This window comes from Myiozetetes cayanensis, unplaced genomic scaffold (genome assembly GCF_022539395.1).
Source record: "Myiozetetes cayanensis isolate MyiCay16 unplaced genomic scaffold, myiCay2020 scf10, whole genome shotgun sequence".
In the NCBI taxonomy this organism is placed as follows: domain Eukaryota; kingdom Metazoa; phylum Chordata; class Aves; order Passeriformes; family Tyrannidae; genus Myiozetetes; species Myiozetetes cayanensis.
The window spans coordinates 14,142,062-14,158,892 of NW_026086605.1; the positions used below are offsets into that span (position 1 = coordinate 14,142,062).

Sequence of the window (16,831 nt, forward strand, 5' to 3'; positions counted from 1 at the left end):
GGCGGAGCGGGAGCGGCGGCGGCGGCGGGGGCGGCTGCGCCGGCGGCGGGCGGGCGAGGGCGCCTCTGCGCGTGCGCGGGGCGTCCCGTTCTCCCCCGCTTCCCCCAGCCCCCCGGCGAGCGCGTGCGTGCTGCGTGCGTGCGCACCGCCTCCCAACCCCCTGCGGGCTGCCCAGCGCGTGCGCCCCCGGCAGCCCCCGTGAGGGGTCGGGGGAGCGGTGTGAGAGGGGTCAATGCTGGGGGAGGGAAGGAAGGGGCAGAGGGGGAAGGGGTCCCTCCTCAGCTTTGAGGGCGCTGCCCCTGGCGTTTGGCAGCTTCGGAGGGGGAGCGCTGTTCCCAGACCCCCGAGGGTGGGTGAGGGTCCTCAGGGCTGGGGGGGCGGCGCGGGGCTGAGGCGGCTGTCCGCCCCCCCTCGCCCGTGGGGGAGGCCAGGGAGGTGCTCGCGGGGATTTCCACCCGGGGGGACGAGGAGACGCACCAGGCGCGCTCAGCATGGAACCGAGCTGGCGTGGGGCTGGTGCTTTTTGGTGCCTGGTCAGTCTCCCAGCCCAGGGCACCGCGGGGAGACAGCTCCGGGGCAGCTGTGGGTGGGAGGGAAGGGGCCAGGCAGGGCCGGGGGGCAGGAAGGAAGAAGGTTCGCAGCAGTGCTTGGCACAGCAGGACATGGTGGCTGGCGTTTGCTGCACCTTGTGCAGGGATGGCAGGAGCTGCCAGGCAGGAGGCCTGGAGCTGCTCGGGTCTATGCTGTACCCTGTGCTGGGCAGGGATGTGATGGCACCCCTGGAGAGGCCTGGGGCTGGAGAGACGCCAGGGCAGAAGGAGCAGAGTGCCATCTGGACAGGGTCTCCGTGGGTGCAGCCACCCCAAGTGGATCCCACCAGGGATCCTGCCCCAGCCGCACGTGGTTCTTGCAGGCCCCTGCACGACACCTGGGGGGACAGAGCCTGGCATGGCCCCTGAGGGCAGGTGCTTCTGCCCTGCAAAGAGGCAGCCCCAGCCCCATGGTGGGAGCAGCAGCCCGGGCTGACCAAACTCCCTGGTGGAGCCTGAGCCCCCTCTCCTCCGTGAAGAGCCAAACACCAGCCCATCCACTCTTGCCTGGGTGGGACTCACATTCCTGTTCGATGAGTGTCCTCCAAGCATCACAAGGGTTAGAGCTCTCTTGCAAGCTGTGCCCATTAGCTCCAAGCAAGCTGCCCACCCTGGGTGCTGCACAGGCTGAGCCCGGGTGGCCCCAGGCAGCATCAAGCTGTGCCTGGCCAGGGAGTGGTGACAACACAGTGAGGGGAGCCAGGGATGTAGTATGCGCATTTTCCTTTCTGCCTGTTGTTTGTTTTCCCTTGTAAACCAGCAGGAATGCCTGGTGTTGCTCTGTGCCTGGAGAGCATCCCTGCTGGGGGTTGTGCTGGAGAAGGGAGGTACCTGCACATGGGATTCCCTCTGGTCACACCGCAGGGACCCCATGTGCGGGGAATATGGTCCCTGGGCAGGTCCCACATCAGGCTAGGCTTGCTCTGTGAGAAATTGGCCTTGTGCCACAGAGTCCTGCCACACACAGGGACAGAGGGATTAGGCAGGTCACTGCATGCCCTGGATGTGCCCCAGGGATCAGACAGGGAGGGAGAGGAGGGTGCACAGCAGGAGGAGGAAGGCTATGGGGCTCCAAAGGGGAACATTGTTCCACATCCCTGTTGGCAGGTCCTTGGGTGCTTGGTCATGGATGGCCTCTCCTCAGGCCAGTGGAGAAAGAAACAGGCATTTCCAAAGTGACTTGTTCCTTGCTTTAAATGTGTTGTGCTCAGGAGCAGCAAAGTGTCCTCCAGAGGGGCAGCTCCTCCTTGGCCACAGAAAGCCTAGAGCATTTGCCCAGGCTCCCCTGATTCCTCCACACTGCCGGGGCAAGTGCTAGCCTGACGAACGTGTTACAACCAGCTCAGTCCCCTGTGCTCCAAGGGTGCACTCATGTCCCCCTGTGCCAACACGTGTTCTCCAGTGCTCACACCGACCCCAGCCCTGGAGGAGGACGCGGCTGCCTGGCTGCTGCATTTGGACAGAGAAGAGCGCCACTGAGAGGCTTGAACGTGCTATGGGGCTCATTGAGGAGGAGGTGGGCAGCTCCCCTGGATGAAAGCAGGGAGGAGCAACCCCTGTCAGGCAGGAGGTGATGTGAGATGAGGTGAAAGTCCCTTGTGGCACAGGTGTAAAGAAGGAGAGCAGCAGGATGAGGCTCTGTGTGTCAGACATAGGCCAGTTTAATGACCAGGCACACAAGGCTGAACAAAGGAGCTCTGTATCCTGTGGATCCCCAAGGGAATCTGGCCTGGGCAGGTCTGAGCCCCAGGGACTGACACAGAGGCCAGGACAGTTAGGTCCTGCCAGGCAAACCCTGCACTGCAGAGCTTCTGCCACATGTCTGTGCTGCACCTGTGGTGCTGTAAGCACATCCCTCAGCTCCACGAGATGATCCTGCCGTCTGGGAGCCAGAGGAAGAGCCACAGGAGGTGACATCCCCAAAGGGACTCTGGGCTTACTGAACAGAGGGTCCTGAACGGGCAGGCCCAGTGCTGTGCACACTGGCCTACCCTGCCCCTCCTGAGGAGCCGGGCTGGACCGCAGCTGTGTCCCATGCGCCGAGTTTGAGTCCCTCCCATACCTCACGTCCTCCAGGCGATTTTCTGTGTGCCACCTCTGCACAGCAGCACAAGCCAAGGCACAGGCAGTGCCTTGCTACCCGGTCCTGCTCCACAGCCGTGCCCGAAGGCTGCAGGTCAGCTCACGGTGCCCATCCCGCCTTTCACTCCCGATAGTTCTTTTTCATTCTCCCGTGCCCGCCACGCGTGCGTGTCACCCCCAGTAGTCCCTGGCGAGGTTGGCCCCAGCGGAGCACCGCTGGTTCTGCCGCACAGGCACCTCCGGCACGGGGCAAGCCCACAGCCGTGGGACGGCCCGCGGGCGGGAGCAGCACTGTCCCTGATTCCCGGCAGCCGCCCGGGATCGGCGGGGGCCCACGCGCCAGCCCTGCCCACGTGTGCGGCAGCGCCGCGGGAAAACGCGCGCCCGCCCCGCCCCCAAGGGGCGCCTCCCGCCAGTGACGCCCGCGCCGCCCCTCCCACTGCGCTGCGCGTGGCGGGGCCGACCCTCCTGTCCCCCGCCCGGCAGAGACATGGCGGCGAAGCCCGAGGCGCTGCCCGCGCTCAAGATGGCCGCCCGCCCCCCCCGCGGCCCGGCATGCCCTCGAGCCCGCGCCCGCCTCCTGGCGCGCGGCCGGCCGTGAAGGGGTGCGCTCCCGGCGTGCCGCGCGCGGGGCGGGGCGGCGCGGGGGCTGCCGGGAGCCGTAGTGCGGGGAGGGCGGCGGTCACGTGCCGCGCCCGGCAGTGGCCGCGCTGGGAGCGGAGGCGCCAAGATGGCGGCGCGGCGGGGCGGAGCGGTGCCCGCAGCCAGCGGAGCCAGGGCCGGCGGTGGCGCCGCCGCGGCCGCTCCACGGGGTCTGGCGAGCGGCGGAACCCTGCGCGAGCCGCCCCTCCGCGCTGGCAGCCCCCTGCAGGTAAGCGGCGGCCGCGCGCGCCGGGCCGCGCCGTGACACGTGGAGGCCGGGGCGGCTCCCGCCGCGGCGGCACCACGTGTGCCGGGAGCGGGCCCGGCGCGCCGGTGGCGGGTGGGGGGTCAGCGCGGGCCGGGGGCGCCCTCGCTGCACACGGAGTGGGGCGCCCCTTCTGTGGGCCGAGGAGGGGGTGTCCGGGGCTCTCCCGCCGGGTGGGGCCATGGCGGCGCCGGGAGCCCCCGGGGAGGGGGGGCAGCACCGCGGCCCCGGGACCCGGCGGGGCGGGGGGCTCGGTGCCCGCCGCGGGAGATCACGCCTTGGCCTTGGGAAGGGGGAACCGGGGTGACGCCGGGCCAGCCATCCCCCCACGGTCTCCCCATCCCGGCGCCGCCCTGTGCCACCTGCGGGGAGGGGGCGATTTGGGACACCGGCACCTGCCGGTTTTGGTGGAGGAGCCGAGGGTGCTGGATTTGGTGTGCTCCGGGGAGGGAAAGGTTCCCCGAGTTGCACCAAGGCGTTATACCCGGGAAGCGGGGCTTCACCCCGGGGTAAGTGGCTCTGCGTGCGGGGCAGATCTGGGGCGCGGCGCTGTTGCCGCCGCCGCTATCACTGGCCCCGGTGGGACCTGGCGGCGCCGGGCTGGGCGCTGGGTGCGGGTACGCTGCTGTGTGGACGGGGATGCAGCATCCCTGTACGGGACCCGGGGGCGCCTGCGTTCAGCGTTTATTGGGATTTCGGGGAGCCCCGCGCCTCTGCCCCCCTCCAGGCTGCTTCTGCGTGGTCGGGGAGCTGCAGAGGAGGACCCCCCCCCATCCCGAGCCTGCACAGCGGAATGCCGAGTTTGTCTTGCCCCTCCCCGACGCGGGCAAAGTGGTCGGCGTGCGGGGAAGGGAGGTGTATTCCTCGCCTGATGCTTCCCGAAAGAAGCTGAGGAATCCGGGGAGCATCCTCTGGCTGTGCCCCGCCGGCCGGGCGGAGCCCCCAGAGTTCCAGGGCTCCCCCCGCGCCCTTGCCGGCTGCTCGGGCCCGGTGAGAGCGGCGCTGGCAGCCGGCCGGGGGCATGGCCACCCCGTGCTCGGGGCGTAGCCGCAGCATGCCGGGCACACGTGTCACCGGCGGGAGCCTCGGTTGTCCCTCCCTGGGAACAGAGCAGCGGGCGCAGTGTCCCCTGCGCAGGGTGGGTGCCGCAGGAGCTGGTGGCCATGCTTAGGGCTCAGGCCCCGTCCATTGCAAACTGTTGGCTCAAATCCCAGTGCCCCACGTGTCCAAAGCCTGCTCTGGGGCTGTGGGTATGTCCCTTCTCCCTGGCAGTGCTGGCTGCTTGGACACAGCGTGGCCAGAGTTGAAGCCCGTCCTTGAACGTTCCCGTGACCCTCTTCCCTGCTGTAAAGCAGAGAAAGGGAGCACAAGGAGTGCCTCTCCTGAGTTAGGGGTGATAGAGGTGTCTGGCAAGGAGGAGAGTGAGCAAGGGCACAGGAGCAGGCTAGGCTGGTTCGTACCCCCGCCCTGACGCACAAGGGATGCTCAAGCGACGAGAGCTTCAGGAGGTGCCAGAGCTTCAGGAGGTGCCGGCCCAAGGTGGATCAAAGGGAGTCCTGGGGGAACACAGCCTGGCTTGCTGGTGACTCACGGCTTTGGGACTCCTTATTGCAAAGCGCTGAGTCAAGGGAGTCGAAGAAGGCTTGGGAGATTGCCCTCCCTCCCCTTCCAGGCTGTGGGCAGGAGCTGCGGGAAGAGGCCATTTGAGTGAGAGGGTTTTGCTTCCCTCCCTCCAAACGTCTAACACTTGTCATGGGTGGAAACTTCTTATTAGATGCTGCCTTTGGGGAGAGCCACCCCTGTGGCCAGATGAGTAGGGTCATCCAGCCCTGGGGGTGTCCCCAAGACCCCATTGCCATCAGCAGGCAGGAATCAGCTGGCCCCTGTGTCCCTGGGCTGCTGAGGCTCCATCCTGCTGGCTTCTCTGGTGGCCCAGGCGCCTCTGCCTGCCGGTCACCGCTGACTCAGGGCTGCACGCCGGCGCTTGACGGTGCTAGGCGTGTGAGCCTGGATGTAATTCCCCGCTCCTCCCAGTATCTGCGTGAGGATTGGCTGGGAATCACAGCCAGGCTGCGCCTAGAGGGCTGCCAGTGGGCTCTGCGCTGGGCTCTGACCGGCAGCCAGCACTGGCCGAGGGAGGGGACTGGAGATGCTGAGCGGTAAAACTGCTCTGTAGCCTGATCTGCACGGTGGGGTGGTGTCCTGGTGTCACTGGTGGACTCCGCTTCCAGGCAGAGGGCCCTGGGAGAGGCTGGCCCAGGCTGCCAAACTGGCTGCAGAGCCCCAAACCACTGCAGGCTCCTGGTCTTTAAGGCTGCTGTGTCACAGGCTGGGGAGATCTGGGATGGGTGACTGCGGAGCATTGCTGTGGGTTTTCAGGCTTTGATTCCCAGCCTGTTCCTGGGATGCCTGTGTTCTGGGGTTGCATGGGGCTCCTGGCTGTGCTGTGGCCAGAGGTGCCTGCTCTGTCTGATTGGAACAAGTCTTTGGAGATCCCAGGGACAAGGGGTTTGGACACGTGGCTTTAGGAAACACTTATTTAGTGAAATGCCTGCTCTCCCTCTGGTGCAGTTTCCTGCTTGCTAGAAGAGGATTTCAAAGTATGGGCATGTCCTATACAGGGGCAGGGTGCATTTTGTCCTGCATGGGCTCAGGCTCATGCAAGCAGCAGTACCTGCATGAAACATGGGTGAGCTGCATCAGATGAGCATCCCCCAGGGTCTGGCCGGATTCTCCGGGTGCTGCTCCAAGGGGAGGAAGACAACTTGCTGCCTGCTCCCAGCCAGCTTTGGGAGGGAGGTGCTGGCAACATGCCTGTGCTGCTACTCTGCTCTGTATGTCCAGCAGCTCTGCTCAGCCAGGGTCTGCAGACCCTGCCCTCACCTGGCATCTGGCTTTTCATGACTTTTCCTGGCCTTCCTGCAGCACTGGACATACAGTCCAGTGAAGGCACCATGAAGTGTAGTGTAACTTTCTGAAGTTACTCAGCATTACTCAAACATCCCTGGAGGTGGCTGAGGGACTGGAAAGGATGTGGGGCTGGGAATTTGAAGAAAGAAGAGTAACGAAGCTGTTTCGGTCCTGCATTGCAGGCACAGAGCATGTCCTCTTGTAGCCTGCAGCAGAGGTGTTGGGATTGGGCTCCAGCAGTGGCAGCTGGCTGCATCCCTGTTGCTGACTCCTGCACTTTTGTTATGAATTTCGCAATGGTTTTGGGCTTATCTGAAGCGCCAAGAGCCAGAGCGTGACAGTCCGTGGGGTGGCGGGAGCCTGCCTGTTCCCTCCCTGTCCCGCATGAGCAGTGTTTGGTGTTGAGCAGAGGCTGGGGCTTCATCAGTTCACCTTTTCCAGTCACACAGCTGCGGACTGGATCAGGCAGAAATTTCTGGTGTGGAGGCATCCCAGGTAACTGGATGCGTCTTGGGGTGAAAGCGCCACACCACATTGTGCAGTGGGGTGGATACTCCCAAAGCAAGAGGGAATAATCCCTGTGCCAGCTTCTGACCTGTAGCCGTGTCCCACCTGCCTTCCTGCATGTTTGGGTCACGGGAGTCCTCAGCTGTGGTTTGCAGCATGGGCTGTCAGGAGCCCGTGTGTGCTGTGGAGGAGATCAGCACTGGTAGTGGTGCTGTGCAAAGTGTTTACCTGGCTCCCCATGCTCCTCAACAGTGCTTTTCCCTCGAGGATGACTTGAACTTAACGTCGTTGGATGCAGAAACCATCTTGGAGGCTGAAGAGATCCTTGGGACAATGCAGAACTATCTCGACTCCTCTGTGATCTCTATCATCGAGGATCTCTCTCTGTGCGAGGTGGGAGCTCACACGTGGGATGTGGTGGCTGGGCTGGCTCTGGCTGTGACATGGGTGGGGGTGGCAGCAGTGTTCCCCAGGGCCAGGTCTTGTGGCTGTGCCCCATCACACTCTGAGGCTGCCCCTGCTCTTTAGCAGAGCAAGGTCTGCCTGGATGTGCAGAACGAGCTGTCCTTGCTGACTGCCATCACGGAGATCCTGGACAGCACGGATGATGAGACCCTGTCCCCCTTTGACACCATCATGGATGCAGAGCTGCTGACCTCGCCTCGTGAGCGGGAGAATCCCTCGGTGAGTTGCAGGGCAGAGCCAGCCTGACCCCAGAACCCGTGGGAAGATGTTCAGGCAGGGCTCTTCTAGATCCTGGCATGAGGGTGCCCTGAGGTGGTAGGTCCCTTGTCCCCAGTAACCTGTGATGCTTCCTCTGACTAGTAACGTGAGAGAAGGGCTGAACCAGGCCTGGACACCCCCAGGGCTCCCGTGTAGTCCTGGGGGCCATGCCTTTGCTTTGAGTCTTGATGTAGAGCCAGAGATGTGCCAGAGGCTTTGGGGGGGCAGCACATCCCCAACCAGAGCTGTGCCTGCTGAGGGTGAAACAGGGCTGAGTTTGCTTCCGGGCTCTGTGGGGTGAAGAGCGTGGTCACTGTGGGGCTGGGGGTGGCCTGTCCCCTTCAGCAGTGTAAACCTGCCCCTGTCTCATCCTCTGTCCATCTCGTCTCCAGTTTCAGAAGTTTCTCACCTTGTCCCGTCCATTGCTGGAGTGTGAGAGCCCTGCCCTGGAGCAGTCCAAGGCTCTCAGGCCTCTCAGCAGCAGCAGCAGTGTCTCTGTGATTGGGAAGGTGAGCACCTGAGCAGGGGAATCTGAAGGAGCAATGTTGGGATGGTGCTGGGATAACTGTCCCTGCTGCTGTCCCCAGCCCTAGCCTTCCTACCTGGCACAGGCATTCTTTCCCAGAAGCAACGCTTTTGTAAGGCATCAGTGGCAGTAGGAGCAGGGTCTGCCCCAGGTGATGGGTACCGGGGTCTGGGGTGATGGGTTTCCAGCTCTGTTGTGTCATACTGGGAGGGTCAAATGTGTCCCAGCTTTTTGTCTGCCCAGGGACTTTGCTGTAGCAGACCCACAGTTGTCTGTGCCTGGGGGAGTTCTGGTGAAAGCCCAGGAGCTGATGCTTGCTGTTGTCCCCCTTCCCAGACTGATGCTGACCTGCCCTGGGACTGTGCTGCTCACGGCCTCGAGGACACAGTGCTGCCAAAGAAGCAAATCTGCAGCACCCCGAGAGTGGAGAGGAAGATGGGCCGGCACCGGGCTCGAGAGCAGCCCTTGCCACAGCGCAGTGATGGGGAGGAAGAAGAGGAAGAAGCTGCCTTGGGTGTGGAGCTAGACAGCAGCATGAAGGCTGTGGATTTCTGTGTGAGTGAGGCTGGGGCAGCACTGGAGGAGCACGAAGACCCCTGCATCATCAACACAGGTGATGTGTCTCTGAGTGAGCTGGTGAAGTCCATGCACCCGTACTGCCTGCCCACATTCACTGTGTGCCTGGACCCGGAGACTGAGCCCGTGGCCAAGGAACTTCTGAGCAGTCCGGTCTTGCTGGAAATAGTGCCTGACGAGGGAGAGAGTGTGGAGATCCCTGTGGTCCTGCAGCCTTTGGCTCCCAGCTCTCTTGATCTGGAGCCCCAGCTCCTGGGAGCAGAGGAGGGTACCAGGGAGTCAATCCCAGAGGATACAGAGGAGCTGCCAGGAGCTCCAAACCAGGAAAGTGGAGTGGAGGAGAAGAAGGAGGAAAAACTGCCTGGGAAGGAGCCCTCCTGCACTACCCCAGAGGGTACCTCCTCACCAGAGGCAGCAGCACCTGGAACCTGGAGTCCCAACAGCAGCTCCTGGCACAGCACGGAAGCCACAGTGGGTGGCAAACGCGAGTGCTCTGAGAAGGGACGGGGCCGTGAGAGAGCAAGGAAGAGTCGGAAAAAGAAAGCGGAGGACCAAAGCAAGCAGGCCAGGCCTGGCAGGGACTGTGTGGCCCACCGGCTTCGCTCTACTGGCTCCGGGCAGCCCCTGGGCCAGCTGGCCACCAGCCGGCAGCGGGCAGCATGTCCCTCTGTCCAGGTCTCAGACTTCCTGGCACAGCAGCTGGAACGAGCCCGGAAGGAGGGGCAGATGGAGCTGAATGCTGAGCGGGCACCACGACCCCAGGGCAGGCCCCGGAGCACATCAGGGGCCTCCCTTCCCAAGAAAGCGCAGCAGGAGCTGCAGAAGGTGCCATCACCAGAAATGGTGAGCGTAGCCCCAGAGAAGAACAAAACTGCAGTGCCTCTGGAGAAGACCACACCAAGCATGGAGGGGCAGCCAGCAACTGCATGTCCCAGCCCGAAGGACCAGGCTGAGGGCCAGGGAGATGCACAGACGTCTGCTGGACAGAACAGTGGGGTCTCAGAGGCTGCCTCTCAGCTCCTGGAGCAAGGTGTGCGGTCGGAACCCCCCCAGAGCATGCCAGCAGCAGAGCCGAGGGAGGGCCTGCCCAAGGAAGCCAAACCCAAGGCGCTGAGCCTGCGGGAATACCGCATCCGCATGCTGCACCGCCAGTCCAGCGCGGGTGGCAGCCAGGAAGGCAAGAAGCAAGTGGCCGGCAAGTGGCCCAGCGTCCCTGAGCCTCCAGCAGAGCTGGCAGAGATCCCCTGCCTGGTGTCACCCATGCGCTCTGCCACTGAGGCAGACAGTGCTCAGCAGGGCTTGGAGAAACCCGCCAGCCCCACTGCTGGCCCTTCTCCTGCTGGCAAAACTCCCACTGCTCTGGCTTCAGCTATGGCACCTGCCACGGCTCCACCACCCACAACACCAATGCCTTTTGCTGCACCAAACGTGCCCCCAGCCGCTGGGATGGCCCCTGCCGGGATGCCGCCACCCTCTGCCGGTGCTTACACCCTTTACCCACCAGTGCCTTCCTGGCCCTGTTTTAGCCCCCAGCCCATGGGCTACCATGGTTTGCCCCCGCCACCCCTTGCCGGCTCCTCCAGTACTTTTCACATGGTGCCTGGCCTCCCGCCTCCAGCCATGGCCTGGCCTCCACCGGCCGTGCCACCCCCACCTCCATTTGGCCCTGGTGGCCTCTATGGCCCAGTGGGGTGGGCACCACCATCCTACTGGCCAGGAATCCCCATGCCACCTCCGGTGCCTGCCCTGGCATACAGGGACCCCAGAACAGCAGCTCAGGCTGCCACTGCCTTCCCAGCTGGCAGCCACCCTAGCACAGCCCTCCTGCATGGGCAGCCTCCCGCCGCCCCTGTGCTCAGCTGCCCGGAGCCACCGGCCTTCCCTGCCCAGCCCCCTGCTGCCCCGGCCACTGAGATGGGGGCTGCTGGTGGCCCAGCCAGGCCAGCAACCAGCAGGGTACCGGACTCCAGGAGGCAGGCACGGCTGGCAGGGGAGAGCTCTCTCCCCAAAGCCCCTCTGGCTCCTGCCCCAGCCCAGCCTCTGCCAGCCCCCTCAGTTGCTGCTACCCAGCCCAGCAGGGTCCCTCCTGCAGCACCAGTCCCCCAGCCTGCCCCCACTCAGCCTCCAGAGGAGCTTCAGGCTGTAACCCAAAGGGCCGAGCTCCCAAAGGCCCCTCCAGCTGTCATCCACTGCGCTGTGGAGGTGTCCCCTGCCGCTGGCCCTGCTGGGGAGTCCCCTGACACCTGCCCCACGGAGAAGGCTGTTGGGCCAGGCAAGGGGACAGTGGAGAGAGCCCTGCTGGAGCCCAAGGCAGCTGCTGGGCAGGAGCTGCCTGGCCAAACATCCACCTCCCAGGCTGCGGCACCACCACCAAAAGCAGGTCGAGAGAGCAGCCTGCCCAACAAGGCGCCCGCTGCGCGGCCATGGAGGCACCAGCCGCTCCTCAGCCCGGCACAGCCCCATGACAGCAGCAAGGACATCGTGCAAGCCTTCATCAGCGAAATTGGTGAGTGGGAGGGTTGTGGGGCCATGGGTTGAGTGTCACCAGCCAGTGAGGCTGCAGTGCTGCTGGCAGCCCGCATAGCAGAACCAATTCCTGGCACTTCTGGTGGTGAGGGTGGCAAAGCTATGCCCATGGATGTTGCCTCCAGGGGATGGTCTGGGCTGGCTGTGCCCAAACTGGTCCCTCCTGGGTTTGCAGAACTGTATGCTCCTGTCCTTGCTGCAGGAGGCACAGAGCTGCTGCAGGCTATGCCACTGCTTCTCCTCCCAGGCACTTGCCCCATCATCCAGGGAGGCTGCTGCTGGGGGAGGATGGGGTTGGGATGCATCCCTGTGGTGCCAGGAGGATTTTGGCTGACCTGACTTGCTGTGCTTTCTCCCTGGCCCAGGGATTGAAGCCACCGACCTGTCCAGCCTGCTGGAGCAGTTTGAGAAGTCTGAAGGTGCGGATGCAGCGTGCCGTCCCTTGCGGGGCTCCCTCTGTGCTGTGCCAGCCTCCCTGGGCTGCCCATGCTCCCTGTGATGGGGTGGGAGTGGAGGGGCTCTGGTGTTGCTGCCTGTGGGCTGGTTATTCCTCTGCCCAGGTGCCTTTTCCTGGGGTTGTTTCTGTCTCCGTGTCCTTCTTGAAGGTGACCAATGGGGTGGTGAAGAGTGTCTAAAGGAAAGGGGGTGTGCAGCTCCTCTCTGCAGGGAGCTGGGTTTGGGATTCTGTGAAACTTCCGTCTCTATGCCTGAGGTGTTCTGTGTGTCCCGTACCCTCCAGTCTTGGCCTCTCACCATCCTCACCTACCTGCTCTCTTTTTAGCCAAGAAGGAGGAGACTCCTGTGCAGCACCCCGAGGACAGGAGGCCATCAGGGAGCTCTGGGTGAGTACCAAGATGTGGGCAGCTGGTGCCCCAGTGTGGAGCCTGGCGAGTGCTGAGTCTTGCCTTTGGTGGGGGCAGGGGGCAGCTCTCAGTCCTGGCAGGGTGTGAACTCTGCTGTGTCTACCAGCCTGGGAGGGGATGAGCTTTTCACTGGACTGGGACCAGAGCTGGCACTGAGCAGGAGAAGCAGCGATGAGCATGACCAGGCTGTGCAAGTTCTGTCTTTGCAGCTCTCTTAAATTGTCTATCCCCCTGGACTTGCTACTGGTGCAGCATGAATGGGTGCCCCAGGTGGGGGACTGGGGCTGGGCTTTGCCTGCCACATTTGACAAAGCTCCTTTCCCTGTCTCAGGCCTGAGACCCAGCAGGATGGACAGACTCAGCAGGAGAGGAAGCCCCCAGATGGCCTGCATGCCTCTGAGCTGGCCAATGTGGCAGGTAATGAATACCTGGGGCGAGGCAGGGGAGCCCATGGTATTGTGGCAGAGCTGTTGTGGGGCTGGGAGACAGCTTGGGGAGTGAGGGAGGCCTGGCCATGAGGGAGCCCAGCTGGACAGGTTGCATCAAGGGGCTGCTCTTGAAAGCCTTCTGGTACTCTCACAGGCCTCACCCCGCCAGCAACGCCCCCCCATCAGCTCTGGAAGCCTTTGCCTGCTGTCTCACTGCTGGCTAAGGCCAAGTCGCCTGGGTCTGCACCCCAGGAAGGGTCCCAGAAGACAGCCAAGCTGATGAAAGCCAAGCCACTGCCCCCAAACAAGATCCAGGGGAAGAGTGTGGTGCTGGCCCCCACCGGCACAACCCCCAACCACGTCTGCTCGGGAGACCACGACTACTGCATTCCATCCGTGGCACAGCCGGAGAGCAACAGTATCCCTGGCACGAAGCCCCCTGCTGAAGGCGGCTCCCGCTGGAACGTCAAACGCCACCGGGACATAACAATCAAACCCATCTCCTCCTTAACCAAACGGACGCTGGACCAACCTGAGCCCACCCCGCCAGCCCCCTCTCCCACTGTGGGGCCCGTCCAGGAGCCTGTGGGGACAGATTGCCTGGCCCCCCTGGATTATCGGACTACCATCCCCAACAAGGCCACCACCAGGTGCAGCAGTCCCCCCACCTCGGTGCTCCTGTCTCCAGCTGCGTCCCCGTGCCGGGACCAGGAGGTGAGGACTCCCAGTGCCCAGCCCAGCCATGCTGCTGCCAAGAGGTCCCTGCGCTGCTACCGGAGACCCCAGGACTCACCCAGCCCCTCTACCAACAGCTGGAGGGCTGGCCGGAGCCGTGCCAGCCGCTCCTTCAGCTCCAGTTCGGATGGAGCTAGCGAGTCCTCATCTTCATCTTCATCCTCATCCTCCCGATCCCGGTCACGGTCGTTCTCCCCACCCCCCAAGCGGTGGCGAAGGTAAGCTGTGCATTGTTTGTCGCTTCTCTTGGTGGCTGGTCTTTTGCAGGTGCCCAGACACCTCTTTATGGTCTTACTTGATAGCTTTTTGTCCTTGTGGCCCTTCTGAAGGGGTGCCTGAAGGGACAGAGGCTGTGGGAGCTGCTGTGACACCCTACCCGTGGGTGTGTGGCTGAACCCCACATCTGGGCAGGCATGCCTGCAAAGCTACCACTGAGCCAGGATTCCTTATTCCTCCTGGAACATGAGTTCTTGGCTGCATCTTGGCTCTTGAATGCCTTTTCTGGGGTATTACTGCAGGTGTTGGTGTTTGTGAAATGGGGCTGCTGCAGTCCTAGGTGTAAAAATGAGAGGAGCTGCAGCAGAGCTCTCCAGGGAGCTGCTGGAGGCAAGCAGGGAAAAGCCCGTCTGGCTTGACTGCCTCAGGGGCTCCCTGTGCTCCTTATGGAGGTGGCTGTGTAGGGAAGTGGGACAGCTTGGTCTCTGTGGGACACATTTGTTTTGGAGTCTTGTGCATCTGAGTGAAGCACAGCCTGTCCCAGCTGGGCTGGGAAGCACTGGAGCTGGCTGAGGGTATCTCTTGTCCTTTCCTGGGCGTTCAGCCAGTTCTGGAGACATCTCTGGGCGTGAGGGGCCTTTCCAACTAAGACCCCTCCACTGATGGCCAGTAAATGCAGAGGCTGGAGCTGGAAAGGACAGGTATATAGTGCCATGTCCCAGGGATGTGCAGCTTGGGGACTGTCAAGTGAAATGTCTGGCTTGGCTTTCCAGCAAATGCAGATGGCCTAGTGCAGAGAAACGTCCTTGTGGACTGTGCCATCCTGACTTGCTGTGCTTCAGGAGAACATGTGGTAGTACCAGGCAGCATCCCTTGCCAGGCCTGGGTTTGCCTATGGCAGAGACCACCTTTGGGCAGCATGGCTGGAGATGGACTGTGCTCCTGGCTGGAGGCAGCACAGCTTGATCCCAGAGAGGTTTTGGTCTTGCTGCCCTTAAGCTCTGCCAGACCCAGCCAGAGAAGCTCTTGCAGTCTCCATTCACACTGCTGTTGCGTGGGACACAGACGTGATGGCTCCAGTGTCATCCTGTGCATGGTGTGGGGCTCAGCACAGCAATCACAGCCCCTCCTGGGCCATCCTGGTTGCAGTCCTGTGCTTCATGTTCTCATGGGACTATTTCTTGCTCTTCACAGTCTGCTGTGAGCCTGCTCCCTTTTTTCTGTGGTGTTGGAAGCCAAGTGGAGCAACATCTCTGTAGTGCCACCCTGGCTGTCTTGGGCAGAGGTTTCCACAGTCCAGTTCATCCTGGGGATGGGTCCTGTCTGAGTGGGGTGCTGAATACTGTGGGGAGGATGGAGGTGTTTTTCACTGCTGGAGCCTCGTGGTGCCAGCCATGGGGAGAGCTCAGCTCTGTCTCTCCTTTCCCCAGATACCGCTCAAGATGTTCTCACAGCTCCTCCTCTCGCTCCAGCTGTGGGTCATGCGGCAGGTCCCGTGACAGGTCCTCATCCTCATCATCAACATCCTCCTACTCGTCCAGGTCCACATCCCACAGCCAGTCCCGCTCCCCCTCACCCCGCAGGAGGAGTAACAGGCGGAGAAGGTGAGTGTGGCCACCCTGCAGGACTGTGAGTTCTGCCCAACCCCTCTCCCAGCCTCTTGTGTCCTGTGCAGGAATAGACCCACTCCTTCACTATCTCCCTTTATGTTTGGGATCACTCTCCTCTGACACCCCCATGATCCAGTAGCTCATGTGTTTGGTTTCTGCCCTGCCAGATACAGTTGCGATGCACAGGACCACTACCAAAGGCAGAGGATCCTCCAGAAGGAACGTGCAATAGTGAGTGCTGGAGGGCTGGGAAAATGGGGCTAAAGATTTGGGGGTCCACACTCAGTTCAGAAAGCTGTGGTGATGCATCACTGCTGGGAAGCCCTGGCCATGGCGTGGTGTGGTGGGTGGCTATACAGGGAGGGTGCTCTGTGGGAGAGGTCGTGCTCATGGATGGGGCATGCCTGTCCACAGGAGGAGCGTCGAGTTGTGTTTATCGGCAAGATCCCCAGCAGGATGACACGGTCAGAGCTGCAGCACCGCTTCTCTGTGTTTGGGGACATTGAGGAGTGCACCCTGCACTTCCGGTCTGAGGGGTAAGAGCTGTGGGGATGTGGGTCAGCCCCTTCCCAGGGATGGCTCCTCTTGGCCCTTTTCCTATTACTCAAGGGGGTGGTGCAGACCAAGAGGGGGGACAAACATAACTGTGTTGCTGCTGATTTCCGTCCTCCTTCTTCTCTGGTGTCAGGGACAACTATGGCTTTGTCACCTATCGCTATGCCGAGGAAGCCTTTGCTGCCATCGAGAGTGGGCACAAGCTGCGGCGCCCAGATGAGCAGCCCTTTGACCTGTGCTTTGGCGGCCGCCGGCAGTTCTGCAGGAGGAACTACGCCGACTTAGGTGAGTTGTGCAGCCTCCACACTGAAGGATTGGCACCCTGGGTCCTCTCTCCTTCCCCGAGGTGTAGGGGCTCCAAGTCTCTCCAGTGCTGTGATGGAGGCCGGCCCATTGTCTAGATGGGTCTAGATGCTGTCATGTGAAGCAAGATGAGAAGTTTGCTGTGTGGATGGGCAGAAGTGTGACAGTGGCTCAAGGCAGACTCTCTCCGTCTCTTCCAGATTCAAACCGGGAGGATTTTGACCCGGCTCCCGTCAAGAGCAAGTTTGACTCCCTGGACTTCGACACGCTGCTGCGGCAGGCACAGCGCAGCCTGCGGAGGTAGCAGCAGGCAAGGCGGAGCACCTGCCCCCGCTTTTATACTCAAATACAAAAGGCAAAAAAAGTATGGAGAGAGAGAGATATGGGGTTTTTAATAAAAAGAAAAAGGAAAAAAATTTGTTTTATAACCAATATTTAAGGAGGATGGGTTGCTGGCCTTCGACTGGAGGGACCCAGGCAAGTGGCAGTCCTGGGCTTGCCCCAGACATATAATAAATGTGGATGCCCAAACAGCAGCACTGCTTTGTTTCCTCCTTTTCATGGGCCATTCCCAGGCACGAGCTCAGGCTGTGACCCTTCAGGACACCAAGGACTCTGCTGTGGTCTGGCCCCATGAGGCATAAAACGGTTGGGAACTGGGCACAGGAGTGGGGTGTCTGTGGAGAGTGGGGCAGGACTGCGTTCACCGAGCCTGCGCCTGTCACTGTGACAGCCTGCAATGGCCTGGCACGGGGTGAGCGCCTCTCTGAGGAC

At 62.3% G+C, this 16,831-nt stretch overlaps 1 protein-coding gene across 3 annotated transcripts; it reads left to right on the plus strand.

The window, feature by feature from the left end:
- Positions 1-3,448: 3,448 nt before the first annotated feature.
- On the plus strand, positions 3,449-16,590 carry PPRC1 (PPARG related coactivator 1). Of its 3 annotated transcripts, XM_050305279.1 has the most exons (14): positions 3,449-3,543; positions 7,249-7,389; positions 7,525-7,680; positions 8,112-8,228; positions 8,582-11,327; positions 11,713-11,766; positions 12,129-12,189; positions 12,542-12,627; positions 12,793-13,591; positions 15,020-15,193; positions 15,367-15,430; positions 15,614-15,735; positions 15,888-16,039; positions 16,258-16,590. In XM_050305279.1, exons 2-14 carry the CDS (start codon positions 7,330-7,332, stop codon positions 16,359-16,361), a joined length of 4,695 nt encoding a protein of 1,564 aa, XP_050161236.1. In that variant the 5' UTR covers positions 3,449-3,543; positions 7,249-7,329; the 3' UTR covers positions 16,362-16,590. The 3 variants fall into 3 exon arrangements, with proteins under 3 accessions (XP_050161236.1, XP_050161234.1, XP_050161235.1); XM_050305277.1 differs by lacking the exon at positions 3,449-3,543 and having other exon boundaries at positions 6,002-7,389; XM_050305278.1 differs by lacking the exon at positions 3,449-3,543 and having other exon boundaries at positions 6,002-7,389; positions 7,528-7,680.
- The last annotated feature ends 241 nt before the right edge of the window (positions 16,591-16,831 follow it).